General features: G+C 35.9%; 1 protein-coding gene across 1 annotated transcript in view; it reads right to left on the reverse strand.

Moving 5' to 3' along the window:
• The window catches only part of LOC150100563 (cartilage oligomeric matrix protein-like), a 276,264-nt gene that overhangs the window by 168,065 nt on the left and 90,669 nt on the right, over nucleotides 1-17,530 (reverse strand). The window contains exon 3 of the mRNA XM_090402123.1: nucleotides 14,440-14,669. Coding sequence (XP_090258249.1) covers nucleotides 14,440-14,669 — 230 coding nt within the window. The remainder of the gene's footprint in view (nucleotides 1-14,439; nucleotides 14,670-17,530) is intronic.

A 17,530-nucleotide genomic window follows, 5' to 3' on the forward strand; every position in this document is an offset into this window, starting at 1 on the left:
AGATCTGAATTGGCTTAAAAAAGTTCCATGTTTAGTTCTTAGAGCAGACTATCTGGATTACATACAGGGTGGTTCAAAATTCTACGTGCAAACTTTGAGGGGAAGTGTGGAACATCAAAATCAACCATATTCATCTAGGAAAGCATGACCGTAAACGCCACCGGAAGGTACTAACAGGGACACAAAGATACAGAAATAAAACAAGGCAGTAAGTAGTGGAAAAAACTTTATTAGGCGTAACTGAACAGTTCAACAGTAGTTGGATACATGATGTGGTTTCCCATTAGGTGCTCAAAGTGCTCAGCGTTCGTAAAATGAAGTATGTTCTTCGTACGACGTCGAAAGCTTGAATGAGGAAGCCCCAATTGCTCACTTGGAGCGCTGACGAACAGCGCCACCTATCACTTTCGGGTGGCGTTTCCGGTCATGCTTTCCTATGTGAATAGGGTTGGTTTTGATGTTCTCTACCTCCCCTCAAAGCTTGTACGTGGAATTTTGAACCACCCCTTATATAAACATTAACCCATACACAGTCCTATAAGACACTATAAATTTACAGCCTTTTGTGGGTGGAAGCACATGCATTTTTGATTACAAAACTGCATTAATTTTTCTGCTAATTTTGTGATATCGAATAAACTGTGCATTTTCCCAATGTTCTGCCATCTCTATCCTCTTTCTCTTCAATCATTTATGTTTCCTTTCATTTAAATTCGACATTGTACATTTTTTTTTGCATAGTTTTCTTCCTGAATACTTCCTTAGGTATTCTAGCCATCTGAGCCCATTAGTTTTTATGGTTTCCAATAGTTCACTTTGATTTATGTACCAGACACAAAATTTCTTTATGCATTTTCTCCTTCGCTGTTTCAGTATCACCCTGCAGGTCATGCTTCAAGTTTAAAGCTGTATATTACTAGTCGTATGACACGATGGTATTTTTCGTTTCTTAGTAGACTTTTTTGATGTTAATAAGTGTTAGGGAACGTAAGTTATTTCTTACTTCCTAGTATTTGAGTTTCTTTATTTATGTTATTTATTTGATGTTCCAGGAATGCTACGTATTTTATTGACCTAAGCGACTTAAAATCTCATGGTTATTATTTCGAGATGTTGTGATTTTATAGTATTTTCTTTCCCCTAAAATGTGTCATTTAATTAGCATAATAAACTTGAAATAAATAAATTTCTGAACTCCAGATGCTTCTAAATAGCACTTTATGAAGTAAGTTATCTCTTATCAGGTCTGTAATCAACAATATCCTGGCTACAGTTCCAGAAACTATACTTTAGACCTCACTAATTGTGGTTATACATACGAGATTGTATCCCTGAAATCTGAGCTAAATTGATGTTCCCCAAACAATCAAAATCAATCCCAGAATCCTTGATGCGCATATAATGTGATGGGATTCCTACAAATTAATGACAGTAAGAGATATCCACTACAAGGTGATGTACAGATCTCTTTATTCGCTCTTGTTTCTGTCTAACTCTATGCAACTGTGAATAACTAAACATTAATTTTGTAACTGTTGGTCTACACTTAATTTTCAAAAGCCAATCTACCACTTACGTCAACTGACCACTTCCTTAGTAAATCATCTTCCAAACTATTCGATTTATAGTGCGTGTTTCGAAGTCATCTTTCATCTAAATGAATATGCCTGCGGTTATAAAACGTTTGTATTAAGCGAGTTTATTACTGAGGTATTGCATCTAACGGAAAATTTACTGCCCTGTTTTCTCCTTAAAGGACGTACTTTAGTGAGTTAACTGATACTAAAATGCATTCCTTAAGTTACATTTTATAAGAAATTCATTTTTATTTCTCGAATACAGTACGATATTTACAAAGCGATGAACACATACTTGACACCTAATTTGCAGTCTGCCTAAACATTCAAGCAGTGGGACACGTAAAAAAAAAAAAAAAATCAGGAAATTGGTGCTACAACAAATTTCTTATTATTCATTCATGCTGACAACGACAATAGCCTGCAATTTTCAGTTCGATTTTGCCTTTGACAAGCTAAAGAAAAAAAAGCGGCCTTCAAACAGGCGAACGCTCTCGACCATTCTAACATAATATTGCACGACAACACAAGGAACAGAGGCCAACTCACTTTTATTTATCTAATAAGAAAGAAAGGGAGAGATGTGCTGAGGAAAAACTAGTTGCGAAGTCAATGGTGTGAAATTGTTGCTGACTGGTCCTTTTCTTTCTTCTTCTTTTGAGCGTGACCCAAAAAAAGTCTAAACTCTCTCTCTCTATCTCTCTGTTGTATTTTATTTTGCTATTCGTTTCTGTTCTGAAACATAAAGAAGAGAAAGCTATATTAAATCTATCTTCCATGTCATGGATTATTGAGTACAATACGATCTGCACTATATCATAAAATGTGTATGAAGTCGTGGTGTTGAGAAATAACGTAAATTTTAAAAATAGCGTTCCTTTATGTGACTCCCACGACGAAAGGTTACAAATGTATAGTACATTACGTTTTTCAATATTTTTATTAAGTTTTATACTGTTTTTTATTTTTTAGTTGGAAAATCCCTGTTGTAGAAACCAAACATGGAACTTTTACAAGACACTTGAGTCCCCCGATAAGGGGCGAGGTCTCACATGGGTAATGAAATTCACCGCCAGTCCAAAGACAGTTTCAAACATCCATGCCCTTGACGGAATTCGACCCTCACAGCCTGCTGGTTGGGTAGAGGGTACTGTCGGCTACCTAATTACTCAGCTACCTAAGCCTGCAACCAAATTTTGATGTAAGTTTCTATTCTGACGTTGTTATTAGATTTTAAAATTTCAAAAGTTCTTCGTTCACTATTGCTATAAATTTTCTATCCTGTTTTTCGTTAATGTCATCGGTTTCTTAACTTGAACAAAACTTCTACTTCGTTCTTCGGTTAGGATATGATGATGTCAAGTCATTTTTTCTAAGAAATTCTAATTTTTCTTTCGAAAATCGACAACCATCATCTTGAAAAAACATGACTCTGACAGATGGGATATAAGAATAATTCATAATGCTATGTACCTCTTCGGCAATTCAAATTAGTCGTTTTTTCACTACTTGACTGATTTTAGAGAATCTGTGTGGCTCGGCCTGTAACAGTGATGTCCTTAGGTTGGAAATACGGGCAAACTGATCAGATGAATACGCGCAATTAAGAGACATAATACCACCACACTGGCCTTACGTTCTTTGTTTTGCCTATACTAAAGAACTATAAAACACTATACTAAAGAACGATAGTTATAGATAATAACGCCGCTATGTGCGGATGGAATTTGTCCAAACTGGCATTTGAGATATTTGCTAAAACGTGTCCTATAACAAGATCCTATAACACCTATTTCTTAAGCCACGTTAAGTACCAAAACGAGCGAACTGTTTTCGCCAGTAAGTGCTATCCTACTTGTAGATAGAAAGCCATTGTCTTTAAATATAAGGAGTTAAGATCTGTTGAATGAATGAATATCCCATTGAGGTCTGTGGCGACCTTCCCAACCCATCAAAGACAATGAGACCAAGAGAGAAAAATTGCTTGTGATCAAAGGATAAAGTTTTCGCTATTAACTTCCAGAACTCTCGGATATTTATAATAAATAAAAAGATAACTCGCTATATTTTTTTTAATGTTGGGCCCATACACGAGAGGGTGGTTGATCAACCTATAGTGCATTAGTACCGTGTATGGGCAGTGGGTTGGGAAAGGAGGAACTTGTTTACATTTGATTTAAAAGCCAGTATATTGTATTACTTGGAAAACACATACTGTCCGACCAAGGATGCGAGACCCCTCGATACTTCTGTGCATGGTAGAAAAAGGCGAATTTATTCCGATAATTTTTATATAATTCAAGTTGATTACGAGTAATCAACTTGAATTTATAAAAATTCCAGTTTTTAAAGTGATAACTATTTTGCTTGTACAACAGTTGGAAAATTTTACGTAATGAAGCACGTGAGTTCGCATGTTGGTGACGAATTCATACATCGCCTTATTCCTTTCTCCCATTCAACGTGAATTGACTCTTCTTGGCAATCTGCCAGCCGGGGTTCCCGCATCTGTGGCTGGACAGGAGGGAAGACTGTTCTACAGTACAGCAGTCGCAGGAATGGAGGAGGAGAAGAAACTTGTAATTTCAACGCGTTAATGTATTTTAAATATGTGATTTAATTAATAGATTATTGTAATTCATTATATTAATTAAATAAAGAGTTTGTTATTACTGGGAGGATATAACGAGTTTAAGGATAATCACTTCAGTTTCACGTTAGAATTATTTCATCATTCGATAGACTGAGGGAGTACATAAAAATGCCTCAAACTGAAGTTTTGCTAAATTCTCTTTAGGCTACTTTAATTATTTCTTCGATTTATTTACTCATTTACAAGGTGCATTTGGGATCTGTTGGATCTCGTTTTTCCATCCATCCATGATACTTTGGATAAGTTACAAAAATGGTATGATTTCAACCAAAACAATTTGGTTTAAATCACATCAAAAATTTAGCAGCAACATTTGGCAAAACAATCCGCACTAATGTGGCGTTATAAGTTTAAAGGATAAAAATACATTTGTATTTATTATGAAATTAGTCTACGAATGGAGAAGCCAAAAATGACTTTTCGATTTGATCTTCCTTCTTGATCATGAGTGAGTGAGTCACTAAATAAGAATGTCATTGTGAAACACACGCTTATCAAAGCAGTTATACCCTTGTTACATCACTGAGTCAATCAGTACTACTACTTTAACGATTTAACAAAAGTCCAACTGGAGCATATTATTATTATTATTATTATTATTATTATTATTATTATTATTATTATTATTATTATTATTATTATTATTATTATTTAGAAATATTATTAACTTGCAAGTATCTGTTATTTACAATTGTAATGTATTATAATTATTACTGTATCTATGTATGTAATTTATCTGAAACATAATAAAATGTTTAAACGTGAAAAAAAAATTATTATTATTATTATTATCTGAGACCTCCATGGAGTCAAGGACTCATCGAAGGAGGCTATACTAAATCACCGAAACCGGCTGTTAAATTAATTCCCACTAGATGCATTCCTTACCTCCTAAAGGCAAACTATTCCACTCACTCACTCACTGCTCTCTTGGGAGAAAAACCTAGCTCTTGCCCCTTTCTTGACTGTGAACTAGCTTAACTTCCAAGGATTCCCCCGTGTTCTCTCCCCACCTTCCACATAACGAAAAATTTCATCAGACAAGATCCTATAACACCCATTCAAAAGTTTAAAGACCTCTATCATATCACCCCTCTTTCTCCTGTTAACCAGAGTCTGTAATCCACATACTCGTAATCTGTCCTCATAATCTAAATCCCATAATCCGGATATAATCTTTGTAACTCTTCTTTGCACTCTTTTCAAATCTTCTTTTGTCCCCTTGGAACCCTGGAGACCAAATTTGTGTACAGTAATCCAACTGTGGTCTTATCAAAGTCTTACAAAGAGGAGGAAAAATGACTTTCTTATCCTTATATGCCGAAGTTCGCTTCAACATCGCAATTATCCTCTGAATTGTGTTTGCAACTTTTGCTGTGTGACCTTTGAACTTTAAATTCTTATCCACCAATACACCAAGATCCCTTGCCTCTTCGGTTTCTTGTAGCATAACCCCGCCAATATAATATGCCGCTGGAACTCCAATCACTCCAAAGTGCATATTTTACACTTACTAACATTAAACTGACAGCCATTTTCGTTTGGCCTATTCAAATCATGTTGTAAGTGCTGAATATCAGTAACATGCCTGATTGCTTTGCCCATCAGGCATGTTACTGATACCGGCCCAAGGACTGAATCCTGAGGTACACCACTGGTTTTTTATTTTTTTTATTTTTTTATTAATCTTTGTACTGGTTATGGGCAGTACTACCCTTACATCTCGTCCAGACTTGATATAGGCCTAAGCCTTTACGTGTTTTACCCTATGCCTGTTCTAATTATCATTGTAGTCATCAGACTTTAGACCTATTACCATCTCCCCCTGTGTTACTTAGACTCTATCATAAAATATTAGTTAAACGACTTCAGCAACATATACAGCATGATTATAGACAGAGAGAGCTTTTGTCCCTTCGGACGGCTGTGCCGAGAATATATATCTTCTTTCTTCTCTTCTCTCTGATTCCCGACGCTACCTTAAGCCTCTATATATGGCGACGCTAGACCTCCAAAAGGCCTTTAATAGCGTCTCCCTTCCTGCTCTCCTTCGAGCGCTGTCTATTGCTGGATGTCCAGAACCCTTTCTTTCCTATGTTATAGAGCTATAGTGGGTTGCTCCATCACTATCATTACAGGGTCCCGTGCAACTTCTATTTCCGCAGTGGGGGGGGGGATTCACCAGGGCATTCCTCTATCTCCCCTTTTCTTTAACTGCGTCATAGATGAGTTTCTTCATTCTCTTCCTAGCCATATAGGCTACTCTCTTGGCGCTTCTTCCTTTAACGCTATGGCCTTTGCGGACGATCTTATTCTCGTAGCCTCTACTAAGATAGGCTAGCAGGAACTCCTTGACCGGGCAGTTGACTTCTACTTTATTCAAGGCCTTTCTATTAATGTAGAGAAGTCCTGCTCTTTAGATCTTGTCCCCTCTGGTCGTTCCATCACTTAGATGGCTGATCCCACGCTTGCGGCTGTCAAGAATCTCGCAGTTAGAACTATCTTCTTCCCCCATCTGCAGAGAGGCTTTCTATAGCCCATTAATACAAGAAGACTTTAGGCAGGCTAAAGGCTGGTCCCATTATCAAGGTACTTTAATCGAGTCAGCACCCGCAGAACAGAAGAGATGGACATCTCTGTTGCACTGTTCTGTAGATGGTGCTCCTTTAAAAGAGTCATATCTGGTGCTTCCCCAGCATGATTGGATAAGGAATGGCACCAGACTCCTCCCTGGGTTCGAGTATATTGACCTTATCAGGACAAGGATCAATGCCCTACCCACTAGAGCCCGCACATCGAGCTGTGCGGGCTCCAGTGGGTAGGGCATTGATCGTGACGACTCCAACTGTAGGGCTGGCTGCCACTACAGTGAGACATTGTCTCATATAGCCCAGTGTTGCTTCCGCATCCATGGGATCCGCGTGAGGAGGCATGATGCCGTGGTCTCCATTCTGAACAACTGCTTTAAGAACAAAGGTTGGGAGACTGCGGTGGAACCACATTATAGGACCTCCCCGGGTTTGAGTAAGCCAGGCTTAGTGATTAAAAGAGATAGTGACGTTTGGGTAGTTGATACCCAGGTAGTGGGAACAGGGCGCCCACTAGCCTTAAATCTGGCAGATTCACATCCACTATATACCACTTTTTGATATCCATCTGTCAACTAAACCATCCGTTGATCGAAGTAGAGTTTATATTCCAATCGTATATTCTCCAGTTTATGCTACAGCCTTTCATTTGATATCCTATCAAATGCCTTAGAAAAATTCAACATTATCATAGTTATCCTTCAAATGCCTTAGAAAAATCCAATTATAGCATTCTGCTACTTGCAGAGTGTACATGTAACTTGTTTACCCATTTCTGTATGTGAGTTCTTACCAACGTCTCTAAAATCTTTATTACCGCACCAGAGATACTAATAGGTGGGTAGTTAGATACATCAGTTTTTGCACCACCCTTGTGCAATGGCACTATCATACATTTCTTCCATTCCTGTGGTATCATTTCTGAGCTGAGACTCAAGTTATACAAATTATGATACATATTAATATATATAATATAGATATTATGATAATAAGAAGAAATTTACTCCCAAACACTATAATACATTCTCTATTGTATAATCATAATCCCTAGCAATTTTTCCCAATGAGTTGTTCCATTATAAAACAGATGTTATTATTTGTTTTATTCCCAATGGGAGTTTGGCTTCAAATTTGATTTTCTTACACCTACACTTATTTAAACGCTTACAGTTTTAAGCTTTACCGAAATGATAAAATCCGCTGCACTTATTGTGCCAATTTCCGATGTCGAGAAGCGCTTCCATTCGTTGGGCAACATAATCTTTGTAAATTACTCCATCCTACTGTCTCAGCAACACGCGAGTTATTCTCGCTCCTCTGTGCATCCCACGTGCACCCCCCTTTCCTGTGACTACCATTACATAATTATTTAAAAGGAGTCTAATTAGCGTGTGTGTGTCATCAAAGAATGCCTCCCCCCCGTATCTCCCCATCACAACCAGTTTGGTCACTTGATGTAGCCTGACGGAACGCACTTCGCTTTGCTCTCTCTCACTGGAATTAATCTCTCCGCTACTGGCATTTTACTAGGCATCAATTTCTTTCTCTGCGGTGTTGTTCTTCTGGTTTGCGCACATTCTGTCAGTCCCAGTGATGTCAGAGTAGCACGGGGTGGAATAGAGTTCTGTATCTTTGGGTACGGAGACTTTTCTCTAATGATCGGCATTACCCTTTCATCTTGTACGGGAACGATGTTATTAGTATGTTGAAACGGATCTTCTGAGATCAAATACAACTGTGACACTTCGACCTGTAATTCTATATTGAAATGCAAATTGCTATTGGTGGTCTTTGCATGGTTAAAGTAAAAATTACGATACATCCATCCCCTTTCGTTCATGGAATAAGGCCATGTAATCACAAGGTAGTATTGTGAAAGCAGTAAGGACAATATTTATTGCCTGAATGCCATTTTTACAACTCAGGCGAATTTCATTTGTGTATATTGTTGGCAATATTGATGTCGGTCATCGCAAGCGTGTCACATACAATTTATGATGAAGAGTTTTCCCCCTCTTTTTAATTATTTATCGAAGATGCTTATTTGCATTTCTATTACTCAAACTTTAAGCGAACAAAAGCTACAGTAACCAAGTAAAATATGAGCTCTCAGTATAATTGAGAAAGCGTGCTCTTGTAGCAGCTATCATAATAAACGTGGCAAAAGAGAGAAGCTGTCACATGGGAAATAAGAAAGCTGATTCTTGTTAAGCTTAGTTTTATAATTTGATAATTTTTATCGCATTTAGAAAGTATTGATCAATTTGTCTTCCTGAGTTAAGAGTGATTATTCATTTATTTGGTTTATCTGATGCATTTTATCTTCTTCTTTGCTAATACTTAATGGAAACAAACAGATGAGCTTGTTTACACTGAAATTTTATATATTTAGTTCGTTTTATCTTTTTTTTCCCACTACATTGATTTTGTCAATCGCAAACGACTTAATAAGACTTGTTGAGATTCATGAGTAGATGAAACTTCACAGTCGATTTAATCTGGTGATAAAACAATGGTTGGTTTAATAAAAGTTCGTACATGTTTACAGAGAAAAGTATTCTCCGATAGTTTTCTTTGAATTTGGTTGGTAGTCGTCTCCACCTTTAGGTATCAAGGATAAACCATGAATGATTGTAAGCCTTCGGGGAAATCCTTCCTTCCCGTTTTACGCTTACGCGTACACCCACACCGTACCACGAAAGCTTTCGAAACTAGATCCGACGGAAGAAGGTGGTAAATACTTATTCCTGTTGCGTGTGTTTTCTGGCCGATTTATCTGTTTTGCAGAATGAAGAGTGAAGGGTGGAGGTGTTTCCTCGACCTCCGCCACCATTTCTTCCCTGAGATGAAAAGTGCTGATAAAGGTTCTTCACGTGCTAGACGGGATTTGAACGCAGGTGTTTCGAACCAAAGGGCATCGTTGAATTCGACTGCGTTACGAAGTCTCCGGGGAGGGGAGAGATAGCTTCCTTTAAATAAAAAATTCAAGTAAATCACCAAAGTTTTTTTTTCTTTCAGATAAGATCGCTTCCCCATGAAGAAACACTTTAATCCTGTTATTACTTCTTTCCCATTTCCGATATGCTGTTTCACTTAAAGTGAAGTACATCTGATCTATATTAAGGAATATTTTTCTCATAATACGAAACGTCTCCATTATAACATGGTTTTGATCCCCAACTCTCTCTCTCTCTCTCTCTCATTTCAATTGCAGTGAGAATCTCCTACAGCTAGATTGTTATCTACCAAATTGGAAAAAAAAATCGCTGCTTTTACGTCTAGTTTTTTTCAACGTTGTATGGAATGTACTGACAATTTTGGTATGTTTGAAAAGTGAGTGAGTGAGTGAGTGTGTGTGTGTGTGTGTGTGAGAGAGAGAGAGAGAGAGATCTCAGATTTTGCTTGGAAGAAACGTAAAATTAAAAGGACTTCCAGCTTTTCCTTTGAGGGTTTAAAGCAGTGTTTTCCAACGTTTTTTGGATCATGCCCCACCTCAATGCCTCAAAGATTTTGATGCCCCCCCCTAGCATAATAGTAAAGTTCTGAAAAAAGTATAATATAAATATATACTTTAAATCAAAAAGGAACATAAGTAAAACTGTTTTTAATTTGACTATACTTTCTATATCACAAAACATAAATCGAACTGAAGTCGGGAAAATAAAATCCAAGTAATGCGATCCTTGAGCTTGATGTCTGCTGCAAAGAGTTTTTATTTGAGGTACTAATTTAGTCATTTTCAATCTCAAATTCCCACAGTTCGTGATATCCAGATGATTTCTTCTTTCAGTAGCGAGTCATTTACAGCACTAAAGCCACATTCAACTAAATATGATGACGGGAAGGGCGACAGTATTTTTTTTTTTTTTTTTTTTGCAAAACTAGTTGAAATTCGGCTTTTCATTTCTGTCTCGTCAGAAAGATATCCATTGTTCCTTTTATGTTGAATAAAGTTCTAATAGACTCATAATTTTGCTTTTCTGCGATTTCTTCTTGATACTGTATTTATGTTGACTGCTGTACTAGTGATGTCAGTTTTTTTTCTCAGAAAGTCAGGGTTGCAACATCGACAATTTATCGCCTACAATGGTAGTTTTTTGAGTATATCGGTGATGAGGTGACGAATACAACGTTCTTTTCTAATTGCCCCCGAAAATATTCAAATTGCTCCCCTGTGGGGAGTACGCCCCACGTTGGGAAACACTGTTTTAAAGCTATAAAATAAATACATCAATTGAAGATTCTAAAGATCCACTATCATCATCCAGACACCTGGAGAATCGAGCACATTTGCCCAAGGATAAATTATAAAAAAGATGCTAGTTTACAAAGATGTAATTAAAGTGTACCGATTTATTAAAAGAAATAATTAAATGCATAGTGAATTATTTTTGCCTAGTGTGCCAGAACATCAAGGGCTCCATATATAAGGCAAAAAAGAAAAAAGAAAAAAGTTCGTCACTCTTTCATCAACAAATCTTACAGAAAGGGAGACTGCACTCCCCTTCTTTCTTTGTCTCCTCCCTCATCATCTTTCACAATATAACCCTAATAATTCTATGCACGCAACCAACTTCGTAATAAGCCTTTTATCCACATATATTTACACCAAATCAGCACCTCCACTGTTTAGAAATTTGTTTCAAATTTTTTATTTTTTTTTGTAATTTTAACCAAAATTATACTGGTATATGGTTGTATGCTCTCGTTCACTATAATTTTACTGCATTTCCAGAAGGCTTCTGCTTACAATTCCCTTCACAATTTAAAAGAATAATATTAAAAGAAGTTTCTACTTGGCCATTTTTTTTTTATTTTGTTAATATAAAAGCATGACGGTTCAAAAGCCGCACCACCGTGACTTAATTAAAAGACGCGTCTTTCTTTTTCTTAGCTGTCTTTAGCATTTCTTTAAGCTGAAAGTATGTTTTTAACTTGTTTTTTTTAAGGCAATACTTTTAAGACTGCATCCACCAGTGATGAACGATGAGTCGATCTCGTTTCCATGATTAGTTATTGTTTATAAAACGAAAGGTAAAATTATCACACAAAAAACACGAACGTTTATTTGTAAAAACTGAAACACTTTGAAACAACTGAAACAATATCAAATCAAATATAATTTGATTTGATATTGTTTACATACATTATGAAGATCATAAAATTAATGTCCATTACTTCAGACGTCAGTGAAGACTACAAACAGTTGCGAAGGAACTAAACGTATTGATGTACAGTATTCTACTTCATCCGTTCACAATCATTGCCTTAGAAGCTGTAGATTTATTCCAATGATGCTGATATTGTTCAAAACAGTTGTCGAACTCATGCAATTTGCCTTCTAGGTCTGTATTACGTTCTTTTAAATCTCGTTCTTGGTACTGCATTTTTTTAAATATATTTTCAAACTCATTCAGTTTTGGAAAGAGACAATGATTATTTATAGTCTTGTATAGAGGGAGAAATAGGGGTGATATTTTTCGAATTTAAGGTTAATAACTGACTATTAATTGAATAATTACGTGTTTATCTGTTGGAAAATTTCTGAATGAAAATTTTATACTCTTTCAATATTTTCATTCTTTTGAATTTCAGAACCTTCAGGACGTGCATAGTCATCGAGGTCCTTCAAGCCTTTTATGCACTAGCAAAACATTACTTGATCGTTATAAGTGCTGATGAATCATAGTAAGACTCTTAAACATGAGTTAAAAGCTGCCGTATTGATACAGAAGTGTTAAGTACTGCCATTTAGTTACTCGGTGTGTTTGCACTGAAGCAAGGCATCTTTAATTGCGTCAAGACTTCTATGGATATGGAATTATCAACGTGACTAATAATGTGTGTATGTGTGTGTACGTGCGTGCGTGTGTGTTTACCAAGTTTTCTTTTAAAATATCCAAAATGATTTATCAGTTATGAAGGGCAGGGTGGAGGGGGGGGGGATCTTTGTAAATATCTGCTAACTCTATTTTGGTTGAAATTTCCGTATATAAGTTTTCCTTGAGTCAACAGGCTCTAACTTGCTACGTAGGTAACCTAAAGGGAGCATTATGATTTCCTTCTGAATGATTTTGCATTAACTGTGTAATAAATTGTTCTGTTTTCCTGGATTGAAAGGTAATTTTCTCGAATGGAGCTCCTACCAACAGCATTTCTCATGATTATTTTCATTTTACATATTTATCAATTTTTATATATTTTTTGTAATTTTTACAGACCTGAAACCCTGCTTTGAGATCAAACAGAACTTTTTCAAGACACTTCAGACCAGGGGCGGCTCGTGCATGGGCACTAAGGAACTGCAGCGTCTCCAATTTTTCTCGATATATAAATATATTTATTAATTTATTTATATTTGCTTGTAATATTTAATTTTATCATGAACAATCCTATAAATTCTCTTATTTTGTATAAAAAATAATAAAAATCCATCTTGTAGCACTTAAGAGGGCGAATGACACTAGCAGCACTGTGTTTACCCCAGTGTCATATTGCTACGCACACAAGCATATGCACGTCATAGTGAGATGCGAGCTATTAGCGTAATGCGGCACTGTCCGTCGCGCAGTTCCACTGTTGTTTATATGCAGTTTGCGCCAGTAGAAGAGTGTTCGTAGTGCTTATCGTGTTTACTCCGTCTCTTTAAATATTTGGACATTACAATTAAAGAGATAACATTTGTGATAGTTTTTATTTTAGAACATTATTTGAGTTATAATAATGCATTTTAGTTTTAAGTAATTTTGAATTATACCAAACTGTATAATTTTATCGATAATAAACAGTATTTTTTTCATGTTTAATTTTTTTAATTTTTACCATAATTTTGATATTTTATCCAAACAATACACTGTACTTATAGCGTGTATGTATATTTCGAAAGTTGTAGCACCCCCACGATTTCAAGCCACGAGCCGCCACTGCTTCAAATCTCCAATAAGCGAGACGGTGGTCTCACACCGGACGATAAAATTCATCTTCCCCCTAAATATAATCAAAAACATCCATGCCCGTGGCAGGATTCGAATCCCAAGCCTGTTGGTTTACTGAATGATTTACTGAGAGAAATTTCATTACCATTAAGAGTGGAAGATTTTCAAAAGATTTTCTATCTAGAAAAAGAAGTGACAAATGTAGTATGAAATAACATAATCCAACTATGCATACGAAAATATCGCACTACAGAAATTAATTTTTTCTTAATAAGTGAATAACTATTCCTTCTGGCTACGAATTCCAACTGCAATATAGAAATAAATTTCCAGAAAAATTAAACGAATAAAGAAAAACAAAACCCTTGTAGTTTTCCAGCATTGGTCAATCATTCTGCAGAAACAAGAACGAAATTCAGATCAAACCCCGCTTTCATCTTCAAGTCGAGAAAATAAAGAAACAACACTGTCACTAGCAGCAGAAGTTTTCCATGTCAAAACGAATGCATCAAGAAATACTCGCCCAAGAAGACCACTATATATGCAAATGTCTAAAGATATACACACACGAACAATCAGACAAGTACAGCTGATGGGTCGTGTTTACGAATTCTACTATGATATCCAAATTATTGCTTCTTGAGCTTCTGTTTGCTGTAATAATAATAATGATGATGATAACTTACCACCCGTATTTTTTCCTTGGCTTCTTTAGTCATTTGAAAAAGTGACAAAGGCATGGATATGTATCCCTGCCACCTGCAATCCAGATAAACCTGCAACCTTGATAAAGCATCACGACCAGCAGGTGGTACCAAGTGCAGAAACAAGTTCCTGTGATAACTTCTTTCGTTCACGCCGTTTAGCTGTACGTGCTGCAGACGCACCCTTCCAGATTCTTTGGTGGCAATAGCAACTGCAGGGGGAAAAAAAAAGAGAGAGAAAAACAGATGGATCAATTGTTTGCTCTCACACGAATCGCAATATCACAATCATGAGCATCATATATATTCGTAGAAAAGTATGTGGGAGAAAAGAAGACACCGCCATGTGCGGGGATTACCCTGACTACTCCAGCTATTGTCATTGTGAAAGCCTGTGCTTATATTATCACCTAATATACAGACACGAAGTTATACTGGTCGATTGAGTTCATAGATATATTTTTAATCGTTTTGATTAATGAAATCCATTTCATTCTCATGAGAGTGAAAAATTAAAAATGAAGCGTTAGAATATATATAGAAAAATTATTCTAAAATATTTAGAAAAAAAATCTAAAATATTCAGAAAAAAATTCGAAAATATTTAGAAAAATTCTAAAATATTCAGAAAAAATTTATAAAATATTTAAAAAAATTTTTTAAATATTTAGAAAAAAATGTCAAAAATAGAATAAATTCTAAAAATATAGAAAAAAAATTAGAATAAGTTCTAAAAAAATTAGAAAAAATCTAAAAATAATTAGAAAATTAAAAAAAAATCAAAAATATTTAGAAAATGTGTCTATCAATAGATAAAGAAGTAGTAATATTTCGATCCAAATCATGATCTTTGTCCCGTGATGAATAATTTTATGGTTTGACTTATGATAGGCAATGAATTTTAAGTAGTTATTCAGTAGATCAATAAACTATTTACAAACAACTTGGTAGAATCGTTGGTTAGTTATATCTCAAGGGCATTTTACGTTGCGTGATATTTTTCAGTGGTAAAATGGCTTCTCCCTGTCCCACTTGCTTCAAATGCTCCCGATTTGACGTCCTTCATTTGGAACTACCTACCGAACAGAGAGCAGTTGTTCAGTGGCACCCACTGCTTATTAAAAAGAATGCTTTTTGCATTCTAAACAGCGAGGCCGACCGGTTAATGTTATCACGTATCCACCGGCTGAAAGTCCGGGCTATGTGTTTGTGGTTTAGCGCAGCCACACGGAATTTCATACCTGCACGTTGCCATCCGACATGTGATGCGTAACCTTTTTCACCTGACGACCGCCCAACTGCCCTGTTCTTCTTGACCTCCCCTTCTTAAATCTCATTTTCATACCGGTCATGTCCATATGTACAACAGTAAAAGAGGTTTGGCAATTTTTGATATAAATATAAAATAGGAAAAAAGGAGTAGTTCATTTATCATGCGACTAAATAGAAATAAAGCAGTTTTATATAAAAGGAATGCTGGTCTTTATTAAGAGTGCTGTAAGAGCGAGTGAACTTTACTGGATCTTTGAAATGACACATTAGCTATTATCTGTTACATAGGTAATTGTTATCATTGACCCCCGTAGAATAACTTTCAGGTGTGACTTGGGCAGTTTATTTTTATTTATCTTTTCGTTTATGAGTTACATTATTACATTGATATTTTTCTGTTAGTTTCATAGTTTCGGTCAGGCTGGCCTATGCAAGGCTTGTATCAAGTATGGACGTCTTATACCTAAGGATTTTTTTGATATATAGAAGTGCGTAGCTTTTGGTCCAGCTTGTATGTTACCTTGATTAGTCCATGATTTGTAATACAGATGACATTCGAGTGGAAATCTCACCTGTGAATGTAGATAGAGAAGGACTTTAGACGGATTTTTAGGACAGCTATTTTGAATCAAATAATTAAATACGAAGTGAATTTCCGTTTTACTTTTATTCTAGTCTTTTGTAATGCATAATGCTATTTTTGAAATGGAGATGGCAACACATTTTTGGCTAAAGAGGGGTGGAAAGATTTAAAGTGAAGATAACAAGTGACTTGCTTGGGTGATGGGGGGGGGGGGTTCCGTTTACAAAGAATAATAAACGGTAGTTATTGTTCCTTGCATACTGAATAGAAAATCTTATGGCGCCTCTTGAGGAAATCCATGAAATTATTTCATTATTGCTGTCAATATTTCCAAACTATACACTTGCAAAACAAAGTTTTAGTCTATAGCGGTTGGCAGTTTATTTCTTCATAAATAAATTGACAATCAGAAGTAAGCCGATGGCCAAACCATTTACTGATTGTGTATTTAACCTGTCCATTTAATAAAGTTTGAAAGGAGATAGAATCCGCAAAGCTCAACTCTGTCAGGAGAGGACATTTTCAATGTGACTGTTAGCTTCTGTTTCAGACACATGAGATTTGAACCAAACCTATTGGGTCCTTTATATAAAGAGAAATGTGGCCCATCATTAATTTTAAAAGATCAGAAAACTATTATAATAGCTTAATAAGTCGTCAAACTTATCCTATCAACAAGAGGACAGATAGGTGCGCCTTCTTTACATCAAAGCGGACATTGTATTGAGAAAGAACATTGTAATAATAAACGAGAAAATAAATCAGGTCTGCTTGTCTACGTCACTTCTGAATACTATTATATGGACTAGTGGATAGCATTGATGCTGTCGATGATAGCTGATGATCTGGATGGTAATTGGTTGGAGAATCTTTTCCAAAGAAATTGGAGGGGGGGGTGATTTCGAAATGAATGACGTTTATAAATCTCTAATTAGATCCTATCACACCTCGGATAATCCAATAATCACCTTATTATTACAAGAGAGCTGATATTGAGAAATAAATATATAAAACGTGAGAAATAATCTCTTTCAAGTGCCATAACTCAACTTAAAATAAATGAATTGGTTAACAATTTGGGATTACCCGGAAAAAAAAAAAAATCAGTTATCATAGGCAGCTTTAGGGAGAATATTGAGATTGCCATGTTTTAGGAATTATAAACAATATATAAAATTGTCGATAATCAAGAATTAAACACAAATTACCCCTATTTTT

This window comes from Typopeltis vanoorti, chromosome 12, assembly GCF_054136105.1.
Source record: "Typopeltis vanoorti isolate ZY-2024b chromosome 12, IOZ_Tvanoo_1.0, whole genome shotgun sequence".
Classification (NCBI taxonomy): Eukaryota; Metazoa; Arthropoda; class Arachnida; order Uropygi; family Thelyphonidae; genus Typopeltis; species Typopeltis vanoorti.